The 17,312-nt window shown below is 50.6% G+C and overlaps 8 protein-coding genes across 8 annotated transcripts; 2 read left to right on the forward strand and 6 right to left on the reverse strand.

The window, feature by feature from the left end:
* Nucleotides 1-213: 213 nt before the first annotated feature.
* Nucleotides 214-1,802, reverse strand: LAESUDRAFT_97217 (terpenoid synthase). Its single transcript, XM_040914892.1, has 4 exons — nucleotides 1,270-1,802; nucleotides 913-1,201; nucleotides 647-685; nucleotides 214-593 (listed from the first exon to the last, which is right to left on the reverse strand). The coding sequence occupies exons 1-4, from the start codon at nucleotides 1,650-1,652 to the stop codon at nucleotides 294-296; spliced, it is 1,011 nt and encodes a 336-aa protein (XP_040765353.1). The 5' UTR covers nucleotides 1,653-1,802; the 3' UTR covers nucleotides 214-293.
* A 1,489-nt stretch (nucleotides 1,803-3,291) lies between these two features.
* LAESUDRAFT_724580 (uncharacterized protein) lies at nucleotides 3,292-4,433 on the forward strand. The gene is made up of 4 exons (XM_040908645.1): nucleotides 3,292-3,614; nucleotides 3,668-3,852; nucleotides 3,922-3,988; nucleotides 4,046-4,433. The coding sequence occupies exons 2-4, from the start codon at nucleotides 3,691-3,693 to the stop codon at nucleotides 4,177-4,179; spliced, it is 363 nt and encodes a 120-aa protein (XP_040765354.1). The 5' UTR covers nucleotides 3,292-3,614; nucleotides 3,668-3,690; the 3' UTR covers nucleotides 4,180-4,433.
* A 399-nt stretch (nucleotides 4,434-4,832) lies between these two features.
* On the reverse strand, nucleotides 4,833-6,427 carry LAESUDRAFT_811883 (DUF410-domain-containing protein). The gene is made up of 7 exons (XM_040914354.1): nucleotides 6,090-6,427; nucleotides 5,940-6,015; nucleotides 5,805-5,881; nucleotides 5,611-5,749; nucleotides 5,238-5,550; nucleotides 4,908-5,088; nucleotides 4,833-4,843 (listed from the first exon to the last, which is right to left on the reverse strand). Exons 1-6 carry the CDS (start codon nucleotides 6,361-6,363, stop codon nucleotides 4,912-4,914), a joined length of 1,056 nt encoding a protein of 351 aa, XP_040765355.1. The 5' UTR covers nucleotides 6,364-6,427; the 3' UTR covers nucleotides 4,833-4,843; nucleotides 4,908-4,911.
* Nucleotides 6,428-6,467: 40 nt separating this feature from the next.
* Nucleotides 6,468-8,132, forward strand: LAESUDRAFT_698242 (Arv1-domain-containing protein; the record flags this gene model as incomplete). The annotated part of the gene is made up of 9 exons (XM_040906338.1): nucleotides 6,468-6,554; nucleotides 6,612-6,751; nucleotides 6,812-7,060; nucleotides 7,125-7,179; nucleotides 7,241-7,261; nucleotides 7,320-7,415; nucleotides 7,483-7,606; nucleotides 7,667-7,899; nucleotides 7,972-8,132. The coding sequence occupies exons 2-9, from the start codon at nucleotides 6,665-6,667 to the stop codon at nucleotides 8,130-8,132; spliced, it is 1,026 nt and encodes a 341-aa protein (XP_040765356.1). The 5' UTR covers nucleotides 6,468-6,554; nucleotides 6,612-6,664.
* Nucleotides 7,849-9,587, reverse strand: LAESUDRAFT_742744 (uncharacterized protein). Its single transcript, XM_040911210.1, has 8 exons — nucleotides 9,422-9,587; nucleotides 9,214-9,372; nucleotides 9,074-9,159; nucleotides 8,916-9,023; nucleotides 8,716-8,857; nucleotides 8,487-8,661; nucleotides 7,972-8,426; nucleotides 7,849-7,899 (listed from the first exon to the last, which is right to left on the reverse strand). Exons 1-7 carry the CDS (start codon nucleotides 9,581-9,583, stop codon nucleotides 8,296-8,298), a joined length of 963 nt encoding a protein of 320 aa, XP_040765357.1. The 5' UTR covers nucleotides 9,584-9,587; the 3' UTR covers nucleotides 7,849-7,899; nucleotides 7,972-8,295.
* Nucleotides 9,588-10,140: 553 nt separating this feature from the next.
* LAESUDRAFT_713347 (aquaporin-like protein) lies at nucleotides 10,141-11,416 on the reverse strand (the record flags this gene model as incomplete). Its single annotated transcript, XM_040906964.1, has 6 exons — nucleotides 10,141-10,420; nucleotides 10,477-10,538; nucleotides 10,601-10,694; nucleotides 10,745-10,779; nucleotides 10,838-10,964; nucleotides 11,016-11,416. The coding sequence occupies 6 exons, from the start codon at nucleotides 11,414-11,416 to the stop codon at nucleotides 10,141-10,143; spliced, it is 999 nt and encodes a 332-aa protein (XP_040765358.1).
* Nucleotides 11,417-11,776: 360 nt separating this feature from the next.
* Nucleotides 11,777-12,562, reverse strand: LAESUDRAFT_650825 (uncharacterized protein; the record flags this gene model as incomplete). Its single annotated transcript, XM_040904266.1, has 4 exons — nucleotides 11,777-11,947; nucleotides 12,002-12,091; nucleotides 12,160-12,252; nucleotides 12,308-12,562. 4 exons carry the CDS (start codon nucleotides 12,560-12,562, stop codon nucleotides 11,777-11,779), a joined length of 609 nt encoding a protein of 202 aa, XP_040765359.1.
* A 455-nt stretch (nucleotides 12,563-13,017) lies between these two features.
* LAESUDRAFT_724587 (feruloyl esterase-like protein) lies at nucleotides 13,018-15,862 on the reverse strand. The gene is made up of 13 exons (XM_040908646.1): nucleotides 15,236-15,862; nucleotides 15,141-15,182; nucleotides 15,034-15,035; nucleotides 14,829-14,962; nucleotides 14,670-14,712; nucleotides 14,450-14,611; nucleotides 14,365-14,402; nucleotides 14,080-14,307; nucleotides 13,939-14,017; nucleotides 13,681-13,883; nucleotides 13,622-13,625; nucleotides 13,361-13,564; nucleotides 13,018-13,300 (listed from the first exon to the last, which is right to left on the reverse strand). The coding sequence occupies exons 1-13, from the start codon at nucleotides 15,585-15,587 to the stop codon at nucleotides 13,241-13,243; spliced, it is 1,551 nt and encodes a 516-aa protein (XP_040765360.1). The 5' UTR covers nucleotides 15,588-15,862; the 3' UTR covers nucleotides 13,018-13,240.
* Nucleotides 15,863-17,312: the final 1,450 nt, after the last annotated feature.

The raw sequence follows: 17,312 nt of genomic DNA on the forward strand, positions 1-17,312 counted from the left end.
TTGAGATCCTCAGACGACGGTCAGAGCGAGTTGGTTGAAATCGGAACCTGACCTAAGCAATGCGATTACACTAAAGTACTACCTGACTACAGACGTAACACCAGTATACTATGGACTATCAAGATCATGGTAAGCTTCAATCTCCACGTCAGCGTGATATGTCCTGAGCCGGATCGCGGTTGACGACAGGCATACGCGACAGTGTGAGGTTTCTAGGGTACACTGATGGCGCTGTTTCCTGTCAGGATCAAACGCGAAGAATTGTGCTTCCTCGCGTGGCGGATTGGCGACGTCTAAACAAATCCAACCACCGGCAGCAAAGGCACCTGCAGGCTCTTCCTAATCTTCGGTCCATCCTTCCCGAAGTACCTCTCAGTCATGAAACTCCACTCCGCGTTGGCGATGATCCAGTCTTCCAGGCCCTGGATGTACTGTTGAACCTGTGCATCGACCTCAGGACCCCAGGACGGCAACGCCGTCTTGCCTGCAAGGAATCGCTCTACGGTTTTGTTGCACAGGTCCGCAGCGTAATCAACGGCTGCCTGTCGCTCGATACCGAGAGTCCGCATGAGTACAGGCACGAGATTATGCGACTGCGAATGCGACGTGAGGAAGGCACAGGAAGACATAAAGAAGCGCAACATACATCCCCTCGTGATTGTTCTCTGTTGTATGAAAGGATGTCCTATACATAGAAATGTTGTCAGATCTCCTTGTTACATTCGATAGGATCTAATATAGTTGATGGTCATCGATCTGCTCAGGGGTAAATGCGCGGTCGGACGCACAGCGCGTCTATACCAACAGCTGGAAGTGTTGACGCCCACCTCGTGGCACCAGAGCGCAAGTAGGCGAATGCCGAAAGCGTTCAGACAGACCGGAATAGAAAGTCGGTGAACAGAAATGACTCACATTAGCCCAGCTGACACAGTCGTTAGTGGCGTTCAAGAGGCCTTGGATAGCAGGATGCTCATAGACCTCGTTAGGAAGGTCGATGCCTGCAGCGTATTCGATGAGGGCGAAGCCGGTCTTGCATCCACTCGTACTGCGTCGCAAATCGATGTAGGCTTCGAGCTCTGGAATGCTGTTTGATGCACGGTCGGCAGCCTGTTGCATGATGGCTTTGAAATACAAGCCCATCGTATAGATGAAGCGTTCCTTGCAGTTCGGACCGACCGTCTTGAGCATCCTCGTCCACCATCTGGGAAGAGAGCGTCATGAACATGCTGCCGAAATTCAACATGATACAAGTGAATGATTGATACGCACGATTTAGCAGTTCGAGCTGCGATAGTGTCAGAATGGAAGGTGTCCGGATGACGCAACGTGTTCATAACAGCCTCCTCTAGACCCTTCGTCCCGGTTGTGTCGAATTCGTCGCTCCAATCGTCGAGATTGAACAGAAAGCTCATGAAATCCGAGCATACCCTGAGCTCATCGGGACCTGACTCGGCATAGCACATGCCGCACAATAGGCCAGCATTGAGGCCAATGAACTTGGCCCGTTGCTTCTCCGAGAAGTTCCCGTACTCCAGGATGAAGGCATCCGAATCGGCAGACACGAATCGGGTATAAGGGTTCAAGCGGATCGGGAAGGGGATGGACTTCATGAGATCTGGGAAAGTGATGATCTCTTGCTTGCAGTCTGACATGGTGAATGCTAATCGACGCGAGAGACGAAGGCGCAGGTGGGTCAGATCGTGGGGAGATGGATCGACAATTGGAAAGGGGAGGACTCTTGCTGAACCCGGGTGGAGAACGAAGGGAAACTGGCGATGCAGGGGCAGCACATAGGTCTTATAAAGGTGCTAGACCCGTTGTGGGCGCATAGAGAAGCAGTGGAAAGGTCGATAGGGCCATTGGTATAAGAAATCCACTTCAGAAAGGTCCATCGGAACAGTCCTATAAAAAAATCCTTACCCAGGATGGCGGGTTGGGACCTGTTGCTGCGCGCTAGCAGGACATGCTCCGAGACGCTGACCCCAACCGGGAGCAACGAGGCGCATCATGGATTCGAGACATCGCTTGTGATTTAGCGTCCACCTTCCAACCAGGCCGAGCGCTAGACAGCTGGAACAGTGCGCTTGCCTTGCATAGGATCAGTGCACCGTTGGTCATGCGTGTTTGAAACCGTGCCCCCGCTAGATTACTCAACCGAATGAGCAGCGTCTGAGACCTGCAACATGGGCGAGCACTATTCGCCTTGCATGCCGATCTACTGATTACGTACCGTAGCGACTGATTACCCGTGGCATTCGTCCCTGATTGCTGAGGAACGTGTTCTGGACCTAAATGGAAAAAACGAACCCAGCATGAAATGCAATCAACTCAGAAACCGCCTGCAGGCGCTAACCGTTCTCCGCGCAACTGAGTTCACTCTAAGTGTTCCTTACGCATTATGGCTTGAGAGCGAGGCATTTCATACCGGCTCTCATGGAATGCCAGGATAATGAACTAGCAGTTGTTGCGGTATCAAGTTCTGTGCTCATGGCTGGCTTTCTCCCAGTGGTCATCCAGTCAAACCTGATCGCTCGCATGATCAGGTGTCATTGGGGCCTTTCGGAGAGTATGCTGCCCGAGTAACATTTAGCCGCGCAAATTGACGACCAGATACCGGCTAGCGCAGCGTAGCATCCTTTCTTCGTGCCTCGCGGTACACGCTCGCCTCAGGACAGTTCTAAGTTGCCAAGCGTGAGCCCAAGCTATTCAGTCGGTTGAGTTCATCAGGCCAAAAGCCGCTTTGCCACCTCAACCTTGCTTGATGGCATCCATTTGGTCCGATGGTTGAAGCGAGTTAGCTGTTAGGCGACTCGTACAGTATGGCATGACGTTGAGACGTACAGAAGGTGTCTGTCCACGGCTTCTGATCCCTGTAACAAGAGAAGATGTCAAGATTGCTCGTCTCGGCGCATCGGAAGTCCGAGAGACTGGCTGGTGATTGATGTCGTTGCTGCTGGCCGCAAGTTTGAGTCTGTGGGAAGTAGGAAACCTACAGCACTGAGCCGGAGGCAACGGGCGTATACATTAATGCGGATCGCAAAAAACGGCGTCGGAACTATACCAGCGGGAATCTCTCGCACTTACTTAGCGCAACTCGGCAACTGCAAAGTGACCATTTGTATCGCATCCAGAATAGGACAGATCCGTCATCGCATCTTGCGTTGCTCTGGAAGGCGACGCTACGGGCCCAGACAGCACCTACGCCGTATGCTCATAATGGAGGATAAGATGAGGCAAACTCGAACGGTCAAAGGCTAGCCGCGTGTTACCAAGCTTCGGACGCCGGAAGACACGATGTTAATCACACAATTCCGCTGAGCTTTCCCTAGCCGTAGCCTGGAAGGCCCACTGTTCACGGGCTAAGTATCTTCATCGGATAATTTGCTATTCGCGGACAACCACAGACGGCCATCCAGGCGCTCCATCCTATCCGGACAGAGCAGAGTTTATGCGCTTATTGGAAGGCGGATTGGCGTGATATTTGGGTTGGATGCGAAGAAGGGGAGGCGGAGGAAGGCTGAATGCAGAAAGTTTGTGACACGTGGCGCCATCATTGCCGGGTATCGGCAGTTGCAACTCACACTTGGACTCCTTGGACAATCACGAGCAGTCAGGTATGCGGACGATCCTCTACATGCCGAGTGGTTTTTATGAATTTAGTTTGAAGGAGACAGAGAGCGAGAGCGAATTATGCCTGCGTCGTCATCAGCGCTCCCTCTCAATGTGACCCCTTCACCCGCACCATCCAGAGCAGCAAACACAACGCCAGCTGCAGCACCAGGAACGACAACGCCAGCCAAAGCGACATCCAATCCATCGGACATATCCAGTCCGCATGAACTGACCGCTTTTGTGAGTCGCTCACGAGTGGCGTTATACATGTATCTCTAATGCCCTGTCTCTCCTCGATACGACCTCCAGGTTGAATCGCTCTTGGAACAGCTAGACGCCAAATTTGACGACATGTCTGGCCAGATGCTTGAGCGTAGTGAGCAGGTCTTGTTTTGACTGAGTGATTTGTAAACGGTCGCTGATTCGCTTGTAGTGAACCAGATGTCTACACGTGTGGATGCGTTGGAGGCTGCAATACAGGACATCATCAACGGGGATGCGGGGGCAAATCCGCCCAGCATGCCACAATCACCATCCACCAGTCAACGACGAGTCGCTAGCTCGTAGCCAACGTACAACAGCATGTTGGAGCATTCAATATCAGTTTTTATGGTGAGGCGCACGGGGATTTGGACTACGCATATGATGTGCATGCAGGCGTCTGCATAAAGTATAGGTGTTGCACTCATTTGTCAGGAATATACAAGCCGTGACCCACTGCAGCCGATGTTGCATCTCGAATCTCATAGTCAATGAACGACATGATCGCTCTCTTATAGGACTTCCTTGTATACGTAGCATATTAAAAATCTTGTGAGCCGTATTATGCGTTTCTCGCAGCAACTAGAGAATTGGGACCAGTGAACGCTGTTTACTGAGATATGTCTGAACACAGCGTCCGCAGTGGTCGACACGATGCTTCCGCTGCCGCTTGCAAGCGGCCGGTGCGGCTTCATCAGGCACGGCGAACCTCATTTTTGCTCCATGGAACGCGGCAAAGTGATCTGATACGGCGAACACGGTGTCCAGGAAATATGCGCGAGATCCACGCACATAGCGCGCTTTTCGCCTTGCCGCAGCGCCATTTTTCACTGTTCGACTACGCCTATTGCAGCGTCGAATTATTTGATGCATGGATGAAATTTCAAACGGCGGAGAAACACATTGCTATCATGTACAGTCATCACATTATGACTATTCGGCAAATCCGCTTGCACGGCACTATCGCTCGCTGATCAGCGTGTCAAACACGCCTTCAGGATAGTCATCGAGGTCTACGTGAGGACCATGCGTACCACGCTAATCTAATCCAGGAGAGTTTGTCGTAGGTGGCGGCGACAAAACTCTTCTTGCAGACGCCGAGTTCGTTGGGGCGCCACCACCAAACATGGCCGATAGCATATCGCCCAAGGGATTTGCTTGTTGGGCCCTCGGAGGGGGAATCGCGAAGTACAGCTCCGCAAGTTCTATCAGGGCCTGTGTGACAGTGCGGAAAGATAGGTCAGACATTAACACTACAACAGGTAATAAAATAGATGGAGAGCCGATTGAAAGATGCGAACACAGCTCGAATGGCACGGATTATCTCCACGGCACAGTCATTCAGAAACAATTAGTTGACTTGCCTTTCTGACTTCCTTGGAAGCGATCAAGCTGCTTCTACTTTGGTACGTTCCGCACAGCCTCACCCAAGCTTCTCGTATTGCTTTATTCTGCGCACCTTGCGCACGCTGACACGTTCGCACTGCAAGTTGTGCGAAGTTCATGACAGGCTCCGTGGTAAAGATAAGTTCATCAACTTGGCCATCCTTCGTATTTCCCACTGGGATAGGGGTGGATTGAAGCGGCGAAACCAACGCTGGTTTGTTTGAAGTGAGCTCAGTCACATATTGTGTGATGAAGGTTCGCGCTGCAAGTATGTTTCCATTCTGCAAGTAGCTGTATATGTTGCCATTACATCATGCAGAAGCTTGAATATCACTCCGATGGAACACTCACGGTATGACTCCTCGCAGGGCGAAGGCGCCGTCATAGCCTCTCGTCGCCGCCCATTCCGCAAACATCTGTGCGAGCAGACGAGCGCTATCACGCTTTCCTGACGCCAGGAAATGGGGTTCGGCGGAGTCAAAGGCGCCCTCTGCGCATATGTAAAATAGCAGAACTCAAGACGCCACGGAGAATGTGGCACAGACCTCGATACAGTAGCTCGCCGATGTAGTGGTGCAGATCAGGGTCACCAGCAGGGCAGCCTCCATGTTTCGCTGACCACCTGAGTGCCTCGTAAGCTATCCAGCGTAGTGTATCCATGCGGGCGATCACAGACATACGCAATCGCCCTGTCCGTGGTGGTCTTCCGCCACGACCCACCAGGTCCCGTTAATGCGATGAGTTGTGTGATTCTACCTGTCCATGCCATCGTCCACGAGTACCATTCGACGATTCGTCACTCTGCCAATTGAGGCAACAAGCATGCTCACCCCGACTCTCCTCGTTGACAGACTCTCCCTTGCTGTCGTAGACATCCAACATGAAACATGCCAGATCAGTCCCACTACCTTGCTTCCCTGCCTTCAGCAACTCCCGTGCAGACTGAAAGAGAACATCGATGGCAGTATCGTAGTGGTTGGACTTGACATATCTGGATGCGAATGTACGCGCTTTCTGATGAGCTTCATATGCTTGCCCAGACGATATGAGAGGCAAAGTCGCGTTCAACGCGCGTGAAGCAGACTGAGCTGAGGCAAGAACCATATTTTAGACAACGCTGAGCAGGAACAGAATTATCGCAGAGAAACAAGTAGAGTGGTTGTTGTCGAATGTCGATTGGCAGCGCCTACCTCGCCGCGCAACCTTCCCAGGTTGATCACGCTCCACGTTGTAACATACACACAGGATCAGAGTCCTGCGCACCTACTTTTGCAGAGACTACGAAGCACCTGCAGGTCTGCGTACCTACCTTGTATGTTGCTATTTCTGAGAAACTAATCGTGTTAGGTTAGTCAGATTGCGAGCGTCAGTTAGTAGCCCGGCCACATTTCATCAACGCTAATCCATGCCCATCTGCACAAGCTGCACGCATCCCGTACCTTACCTCTACACGGTGTATCAATCGGCATACAACTTGCGATTGGAACAGTGTGTCAGTCATACTGTATTGCAATGGTTGAATCAACATTCACGGATGTCACGACTCTCACAGCCTGCCTGCCATGCTTTCGCAGACCCATATGTCGAGCATGATACCCTGACATTGCTGCTGGATCTCATACTACTCAAGAGAGATGTCTACCGTCACCTGCTATACAATAGAGGTCTCGGGGCGAGACGTGTCGGCCCTGGCGGAGGCCCTACGACAAGTGCCGGGATAGAGGGAGGTGCTTTAGCTCATCCAGGGCAGTTTCCACCTGTTCGAGAAGGCGGTGGAACATCCGAGCAAGGCACGGAAAAGGTATGTCCGATGAGAATCGATGTTTCCATCCAACGGGAGTGATTCACAAAAATTGCAAGAATAGGCCAGATGGTGGTTGATTGCAAGGCTTGGTCTCGCTCTGATCGCCATGGACGCGTGTGCGTGGGTTTCGCTGGATATCGCATCCTCTGCAGATCATCGACTGATATGTACTTCTAGTCATCAGGTGGACCCACTTGAGTACATCTCAGAAATATGACTGACGACGATGAAGGTTCGCTAAGTGCCTGTCTTCCAGGTGTCAGCGTTCCCAGTAGTCTAGACCCGAATCTCGTCAGTTGGAACCGCCAGGCTGCCGAGACCTTCTTCCGCATCTTCGCTGGATGCTTCGTAGGTCCGCATCTCCCTGACGCATCGATTTCTATGTATGGAACCTGACTTGTGCCTTCTCGCCCCATCAGAGACCATTACATTTCACGCAGGCATTGTGGCCGCGTGTTACGTTGTTATGGATTGTCTGGACTGGTTCCGCTCTTTGAAACCCCCAGCGAATACGCACGCTTCTGGGATTCGGCTGGAGTTCAGGTCTGGTACCCCATTCGCAGAAGGTCTCCTGTAGGCGGCTGATTAGATCTATTGCGGCAGATATTCGCATGTTCCCCTGACTCTGCTCTACTCGTCCCTAACTAAGCTGTTTTTGCTATTCCTGCTCTCCGTCTGGCATCCTGCGTCGCCGAATCATAATCATGTTGCCGAAAGCACCTTTACTCACCCGATCATCGTGAGGCTTCTCAGCCTGCTAGATGAGGAACGGCTTGATCGCGAGTGGGTGGTGCGAAACGTTTTGGGGGGCATGGCCGCAGGGTTCGGACTCCGAGGTAACGTATCCTATCTCGGATTGTTCACACTTAGGTCCCAGTACGGTGCCAGGCTAACCATTTTCTTGTCAGTGGTCCTGGACTGCCATCCACTGTTCACTACGGCCATCATCCTTGCAGGCTGGTCAGTCAAAACCTTAGTTGCAATGCTCGTAGGGGATTGGGTGAAACACGGACTCGACGAAGGTGGGAAAATCAAAGAAGAGATGTGGTTAGCGTACAGTATTCCGTAAGCTACGTGGAATCAAAAGCATCGCGGCGCCATATGTGTGGAATGCAAAGGTGAAATTCAGACGGACATATCATTCGTGAGATATCCTAAACGCCCTAGGGCAGTTTTCGAGCTTCATTGAATTGGTGGATACTGTCGATACGTGAAAGTCCCACCGGCACATGTCACAGAATGAAAGGGAAAATGGCCTTCCTGCCGCGTGGATAATCTTTGCCGAACTCCCTCCTGTATGCTTTATGCTTCTTGATTGCCCAATTTGCCATGATAGAGGATGAGAAAGCGAGGAAAATCCACGCTGCAGGAAGCAGATGGTTAGGTTCAAGGTCATATAAAGAATGCGTGAATGGATACTGACCAACATAGCTGTTCGTCAAGAGAGCAACTGCTAGCCACGATACAGACTCGAAAAAGTAATTCGGGCACGAGACCAAGGCAAAACCATAACCGTAAGGGATGGCACGTTTCGTTGTTCCAGCGGGCCGGAGGGAACGTAAGTTCAGGTGGGTGATCAAGTTCGACAATTCCGCGTACTACAAAAATATGAGCACCCTTCCACGAGGACGCATGCAATAGGAAGCACGTACCGCCCAGAGCGCGAGACAGCCCATTCGGTACTCGGGGTAGTTACGAGCTGTCGTGTGGACATACGAAGACGTTTCGGCGTACGTCGGGCTGTACACAGCATAAGCCAAAGCCAAGCCACTCAATAGCCAGTAATGAGCAGAGCTTGACACAAGTGCTCGTATGTGAGATAGGCGGAGCACAAGTTAGGTTCACTGCTCACTTTTTGAAGACGTTACGGAACGGCATCGTCCCGTGCGAGAATCGATGCACGAATATGGTCTCTAGCTCTCGCTTAAGGAAATGCAACATCACCATGCAATAGACCATCCTACATGCTGTGTCAGGAACGAGGGTGGATGAGGGGGAAGCAGACCGCACTTTTGCACAGTGCTATGCAAAACGTTCCTTCCATAGAAAGCGGGGGCATTGTAATATATCAAGGGATGAATGATCAATGGCCCCACCTGCACGCAAGTCATGACCACTGTTCAATAGCAGACGCTTGAATTGGCACGCACGTATTCGATTAGAAAGACCGTTTTCCAGCCGATCTGAGGTCCAAGGTCCTTTACTATTAGCTCCCCTGTATCAAACAGTCCTGCATCTTTCAGTGTCGTGCCATCTTCAAGCGCTTGCCTCTCGCCCTTGAGAGATAGCTTCTGACGCGATTCATAAAACTGCAGATTACATGAATAGCTATGTGCAAGGAAATTCCACCCAACACACTTTGGGGAATTTGGCTTTGACCGCCGCTTTGACGTCTCGGATTGTAACTTCCTCTGGCTGTTTATCCTCAAAAGAGAGCGTTACAGGGAGTCCTCGAGCTCGAGAGACACGACCAGCAGACGAGACAGTTACAGTGACCATTGTGTTAGGAGTGAGCTGCATCCCCAGGCTCGGTCGATGCGGGATTATGTATTTAATAAATCCTTTCTTTATAATTTATGATTCTAAATAACAGAATGGAATTTCGCTACCACTGAGCTTATGTAAGAATCTTTTCCATTTATGTTATCAAATGACACTAAATTGTAACCTTTTTTCAGTAATAAAGTTACCAGTGGCGGTAACCCCTTGGCATTATAACAGCCCTTGTGATTAGATCTGGTACTCGTCTTCCACGCGCCCCATTGCGCCCCGAGGTCGATGATATGCAGGATCGCTCCACCGAACAGCTCACCAGTCTGTTACTTCCTATATCTGGTTGTCATGCTAGACCAGAGATGGATGAGGATAGATGCTACAGATTACTACAGACTGAAGGTCCAAACATCGGTAATGTTACAAGATGATAGTGATGTAAGACGGGCTATGCGCGTCCAAACGTCAGACTATATCGCCGGCCTAAGATCCACGGTCGGTCCATCGTCAACTACGCAAACCGAGGTAAGACATTTCTACTCGTGTCAACGAACGTCTCCATCCAGACCGAACCGCGCAGGTATTTAGACAGGGCTGTCGTCGACGCGTTGCCGCCCTTTCGGCATCACGTCTTCAGTGCCCACGGGCTCGTCATTTGTTTCGGCGACGTTGTCGTTGGCAACCTGCTTCTCCCGTTTCGCTACAGCATTCGGGTCATCGCTGAGTCGCCTAGCCCCTGAACGACATGTGGATCGTGATCCTGAGCGGCGAGCGGCAGAGCCGATTCCATCCTGTAGAGGGACGCGAGGCGACTCTTCGTGATCTGTGGTATCTTGCCTCGGGTTGAGTCGCCAATAATGGTTCCTTGTCACCGGGTCAATTCGTCGAGGAGGATCTCGGGAATGATGAACGATACCCACTGTTTAAGAACGATGTAAAATCCAGCTCCGAGGAGGGAGCCTAAGCCGTCCCCTACCCAGTACTGCATTTGCAGTGTCAGCGAGAGAACATTTAATCCAGCTAATACGAGCTTGGCCAACTCACCACCCACTGGCTGCTATATGGAAAGCCCGTTACAACGGCCGGACCAAATGCACGGGCGACATTCATTCCTGCCCCGGTATAGTACACTGCCCAGCTGTGGCATTCTATCAGCTAGGCAACCATACAGACAGGCACAGCACTCACAGATGGCAAGCGAAGAGTGTGAGGCCGATACCAACCTGTCAGTATTATGGATATCGATGAGATATTGATATATAAGTGAGACCACCTCCTCACCGGTGCAAATGGAGTGACGAAATGTTTCTCCGCTGCCAGCATGAGAACGGCAATCACCAGGGCGGTGGTGATGAACATCTCAATGAAAACACCTTGCGCTTCGTTGATTGAAGCCTGCAGAAACGTGCTATATACGACTCGCATCAGACACGGTAGCTGTTGACAGCTGAGTACTCACTTTGAAACGAGCGGTCCGGGTGTCAGCGCTAGGACCAAGGCAGCTGCTGTTATACCGCCGACGAGCTGGGCTATGCAATACAAGACAAATCGTAGGGGCCCGATTATGCCTGTCAACAGGAGGGCCAAGCTGATGTTCGGGTTAAAGACGCCGCCGCTGGCTCGGTAGAAGATCCACACGGAAACCAGGAGGCTGAAGCCCATAGAGAGAGCGATATACATATCATGCAGAACGTTGGACGTCGCGGTCGAAGAGCTGGTTTCTGTCTCTGCATTGGATGCTTGGATTCCCCCAAATGCAAGGAGGAGGAAGAACGTGGTACCGACGAACTCCAAAAAAGCTGCTTTAACGTCATCGACCCAATTTTCGAACAACGAGGATGACCAAGTTGACCGCCGCATGTCGGGACGTGAATAACGGTCGTGGAAGGTCGTGAATTGCGGTGAGAGTAGGTCGTGAGGAAAGAGCGGCAAGGATATAATAGAGAGAATGTGACGAATGAAGGAGGAATGGAGGAACAAATACGGACTGTGCCTGAGAGGTGGCGCGGTAGAGGGACCAGCCGCCGCGCATTCCGCCTTGCGTCACATGATCGAGTTTCGCCTCGATCCCGCACGATCAAGGACGAGCAGCCGGCGCGAGACTGCCGTTAGTGGAGGTCGAGCAGACTCGTCGTGCGGCACAAGCATACCGCGAATCGCTCATCCGACATAACATGACAAGGCAAACGTCGAGGAGGCTCCTATAATCTTGTAGAATCGCTAGTCCCAGTCGCGGCTGGATCGACTCCTCTTGATCTCGCTCCGTTTGACCTTGGCGGTCTTCCGTTTGGCCTTTTCCGCACGTTCAAGTCTCCTTACCCGCTCTTTTTGCTCCTCAGAGGTTTCCTTTATAAGCGACGCGGATGATGCGGACACAATCAGGGCATGAAGCTGCATTTCCGTCTCGATTAGCACGGACTTCATCAGGAGCAGCGCGTTAGACACCTTGGAAAGGCAGTCCTGGACATTCTGGGACTGAGACCGATAGACGGTGGAGGTGATCTGGATGGACTGTGTAGTTGAAACATAATGTGGCTATGAGCAGGACAACAGAATCGTCTGGTCAACCGATGGGAGTAGTCAATCAAAGTTGGGCTGCGAACCGTTTTTCGAATGTGCTCTCTGGCCCATAGAGGAATCCATTCTGAATTCAAGGGACACCGTAGGGTGGCCTTGGTGTTCACTTTGTTCACGTTCTGTAAGGCACGCGGTTCATTTGTGATCCGGACAATGGTGTTACTGAATACGGACCTGTCCGCCCGGTCCTGAACTGCGAGAAAAGCTGAGCTCCACCAGACTTTTTGGAATCTGTTGCATCTTGAACGCGAATATCCATGCGAGTGCCTCATTGCTGTTACTTGCGTTCGTGAGAGTATCCAAAGGAGGAGGCGTCGGCAGGGATGAAGGGCCTGTATGAAGCCGTCTGAACGCGATCGGAAGAGCGTGAGGATAACACAACGGGAGTGTAGCTTCGCGTAAAAAGGCCAGCAACGGACGAGCTAGCATTCTGACACTCTGTGATCAGTGGACTTTATGGAAATCCTTAGTGTTGATACGGCTCTAGTACGTCGCGGCGATTAGCATCAGTTTGGCGCTACTTTCTGAGCCATTCACCGACTCCAGCACGTGATCTGATAAGATCTGGATTATGGCTCTCCCGTCGAGTCGTCATAGGCAGACTGCGAAATATCTCCTTCTTTGAGGGGAGGAAGGTCAGGAGGTATAAATGCCATTAGCGAGTTCGGTATACTCTGTGAGACCTTTCGGGGGTTCGAGCAGTTATTACTCAAAGGACTAGTCGTAATACACACAAGTGCCAATGGTTGTGCCACCGCCACATCCACATATGATCATAACAATTATTCCTGGAAGCCTGCATCCCAGGTGATAACTATGCACTGTGCCTTTGATGCAGGTATCGTTATAGTAGTCTGTGCTCATCCTCTCTGATGCATGATGACTGAAAAGTGTGCATAGGCCATCATATTTCAGATGCCGAGTCAAATGAATCAATCAAACGGAAAACGGCATCTTGTTCAAATGTGTGGCCCGATGGCCCATGAAAGGTCTAATTACAGACTGACCGCGTAAATAACACGAGCAGTCACGGGGTATCATTTAAATCCTCTTGAAAGGCCAAAGATACACAGTAATACTTCACACGAATCATCAATCGATCATCCATCAAACACAGGCGAATCCAGGCTTTTTGCCATCATCAATATACCGCAGACTCTTGGGATACTGAAGATCGAAGCAGGCTATATAAGCGGATGGAAAACAGATGAATGATCGGTCGCTCACTTGACACAGTGGTCGCCTCAAAGTCACCCCGTTCGCCACGTTGTTGCCCTCGTAGTGCACTGCTTCCAGCGAGGAGGGAGCGCTTCCTTCTTCCACCCAATTCACCATCGCTGCTAGGATGTTATACTGCGGTATATTGGAGATAGGCGGCATCCTGTCTGATGCCTGATAAACGGCTCCGAAGGCATTTGCGCCATTGCCTCCCTTGAAAGACGATTTAATGACATACTACGTAATGTGCAGAGTCGACGCTAGACTTACGGCACTGTTCCAAATAATTCAGTTGTAAGATATGCATCGCGATCACCCATCATGCTCACCAGTGGTCCATCCCGGGAACGGTAAACAGGCGGTAGAAGTCGTCAACATCCATATCCGTGTTCGCTCGAGTATATGCTAGGACGTTCTCGTAGTAATATATGGAGTTTCCCGGGCTGATGAGCTGGTCTGCCCAGCCCATGTAGTGCAACAGCTTGCCGTTGTGCTCCGGTCCGGCGAAAGCAGTTAAATTAGGGTTGATTGCCTGATGACCTATTTGATGGGTTGTACAGAAACAGATTCAGCGAAGCAACGCTTACATTCGCTTGACCAGGGTCAATTTCGTCAGCTAAAGAGATAAGAGAAGGATTGTACTGGTCGATGTTCCACTCCGTATTGCTGCACCGTGACCAGATGTTGGCACACGTCCTGAAGAGGCAAATAAATAAAACGGGACGCACTTCAGCACAAAATACCTGAACCAATCTCTACTGAGGGCGAATGCGTCCGCATTCATGTATGCACTAGGGTACCTGTCCTCTCCTCCGGGATAGTACCTGCCAAATATGTACGTCTGGTTCGCTTCATAGTAATCAGCGTAGACGCGGCGGAGGGCCTCTATCTGTGGAAGAGTCAGGCAGGTCGAGGTATTCTGGCCTGGGCGACAGGTCAATGTCTCTGGCCGGAAACTTGCAAGACATGCGTGAACCTCTCCTGAACAAAACATCGAAGATAACGTGACTTACTTGCAAAACCTAGGGTCGTTGGTGATTCCGTCTGCAAGCTATCAATGTGTTAGCCCATGTTCAGTGCTTGAGAGCCTCAATGTACCCCGTCTATGGCATCGCACTGTTTGAGCACCTCGGGATGGATGACATCGGTCCATAAAGAAGCATTGATGAACGTGGGCGAGCTGGCTGGTTGGACATCGAGATGCATATGCACAGCCCAGGCTTGCAGGTGGGTATGCCAGTTTGCAGGAGATCCTACTATCTATATATCAAGGCATGCTGAGAGCAACCGGAAAGAATATGGAAAGAGGCGTTCGTACAACTCCGTCGAAGTCCTCTGGGAAGGTCTGCACTTCCTTGAGTCTGTGGTAAAAGTTCTTCAGATATTCTTCAGCACGACCGGCTCAATACACACCCTTGGCGACCTCCTGCAGATATTAAGGACCAATGGATGAGATGTTAGTTAAGGCCCATCACACGGAATGCACGCGCCTGTAGAGCATCCCATGAAGTAAGATTTGCTCTGTGCCTGGCCATAATACTGCTTGATGATATCCTTCCCCTTCACCACGCTGAGATGTAGCGCACGCCAGCCCCAATCAATAATTGCGTTCTGCAAGACGCATTAATGAAAGGAGGTTGCAGTCATTCAGAACCATACATCGTCGTGATATGCCCAGGTACCGCTGCGTGCAATGCCGGTGTGGCCCGTGTCCGTGGAGGCGCCAGCATCTGAAGGACCAGCCTTTCCAGTGAGCAATCTATCGCTGACAGCCCAGCGGTACACTGACAGCCTTGAGCGATTGCTACATAACCCAGCTCAGATACCATCACTGGGCCGTAATTATCAGACTTCTGTGACATGATGCGCGCACAAGAGACTTACCACCGCCGGCCAAGCCGCCATTGCCGACCGCCAGATATCGCCCGTTCCAGTCATCCGGCAGCCAGATTTCCGTCTTGCACTTGGACTGGGCAGTCGCGTTTGTGGTAATTTCGACCTCGAGACGGCAAAACGCGGGAAGGTCGTCCACATCGAGATGCGAGTTCGTGTTCGATATGTTGATCTTCGCATGCGCGGGATAGTACTTGACGTCAGAGACTTTCACGTCGGGTACGTCCTGAAGCGCGAAGGACGCACATGCAGACTGGCGTGATTCCGAAAAGGAATCCGGGTGAAAGATGCTCGAGAGTCGCAATACCAAGTGAACAAGCGAAGCTACATAGGGTCCGAACATGACGAGTGGAGGGACCGAGATAGATTCATCCGGCAACAAGCCTCACTGTTATATAGAAGTTCGGTCGTGTTGACACCGGGCGGCTCGCTCGTTCTAGTCACAGGAGATACAATTGGAGTCGCATGGGTCCGTGGAATTGAGCCAACCTATCTCATGAAGCGCAGGACGAATGCGCAGCTTATGCGTAAGCCGGCCCTACGTTCTAGCATAGGGCTTGTTATTCCAATGCGATAACATGGGTCTTGTTACGGTCATTTGGGGGATTTGGAAATGCACGATGGTGAGATCTCATGGGAATGTTGCTTGCCTTCTCTTGCGGCGACGACGTTCAAGCGCTCCGGAGAGTCTCAGGCGCTCAAGCTCAAGTCGAACGTTTGGTCGTCCGGTGCTGGCTATTGGTTGGGCGACATCAACAGAATACCGAAAGATCATCAATTCCCATCTTCCCGTCATGGGATGAGTCTGGCATGGTACTCACTGTTGTAAGGTGAAGAACAGTCATCCGCGCCGCACGGAAGATGTTCCAGTTGCAGTGCATACAGTCGCGGACAACCAAAGTCGACAAAAATAAAAATACATTTATTCCGCCCGAACGGCTCGTTACTTTTCGATTTTGACTGCAGATTCAGACTCAGAAACGTCCAAAATCACTTTCTTTGTATTTTTCCCGTGCATTTTTGGCATCCGCCAAATTTTTGGTCGAAAATCTGAATGTTTTTCGGCTACAGACACGCGGATCAGGTACTATTAGTTCAAAACTGCCTCGATTGGAACATATTATCATCTGAGTCTTCAGTAGAGAAGGGTTAGAAGGAGCTAGAGCTGTTGTTTGATTGTATAGCCCAGACATGTTTTTGACTGTGCGAGCCTTGTTGTGACCACGCACCATAATATATGACTTGTTGGTCACGAGCCCCAGTCACAACGGCCAACTTGCGTAATTGTTTGCCCAATTTTCATCGTTGGTTTTGGTGAACTTTCCATAAAATGATATAAAGGAGCTCAAAAGGAGTCGATTGGCGTATTTTACGTGATTTTTAGGCCTGTTTTGAGGGGTCCGCCAAATTTTTGAGGGGTTCTGGGTCACAAAATCACCTTTTGCAGGCAAACAGTTCACAGGATTTACCTCAAATTTATTTACAGACACCCCCTCATCAATCCAGATCGATTCTGATACATATCGGACATTCTAGAAATATTTCTTAAAATTGTCGTGTTTGGCTGTCCACGACTGTATGTCGATCAAAGTCAACTAACGCACAGGTAACGCATAGGATAGGATACACAGCAGATTTATCAATGTGGAAAATAGTGTGGGAATGTCGACTGATGTCTTACATTTGCGGCAAAGGTTTGCCAATGTAGCATTTAAATCGCAAATAGTTCACATTCACAGCCAAAGTGATGAAGGTTGGACCTGCGTGGTCCGGCGGAATCCGCCGGATTACGCCGGATAGCCGGAAGTGATACATTTTCAGCATGAAATGCCATAGTTGCAAATATTTGTCACATGTGTAAGAAATCAGTCGACATTCACACACAATTTCCCACCTTGATAAATTGTGTCATGTCTGCCGTGATACTTACTATCAGTGGTCCACTAATGCAATTTTTTCAGAGTGTCACGTCCTATTCTGCTGTCAGTGAGCAGACCCCCTCGGAGATTTTATTCTTACAAATACTGGGGTCTTGAGAATACTGAGAAATATTTGTGAGTGAACAGGA

The sequence above is a fragment of the Laetiporus sulphureus genome (genome assembly GCF_001632365.1).
Source record: "Laetiporus sulphureus 93-53 unplaced genomic scaffold LAESUscaffold_14, whole genome shotgun sequence".
In the NCBI taxonomy this organism is placed as follows: Eukaryota; Fungi; Basidiomycota; class Agaricomycetes; order Polyporales; family Laetiporaceae; genus Laetiporus; species Laetiporus sulphureus.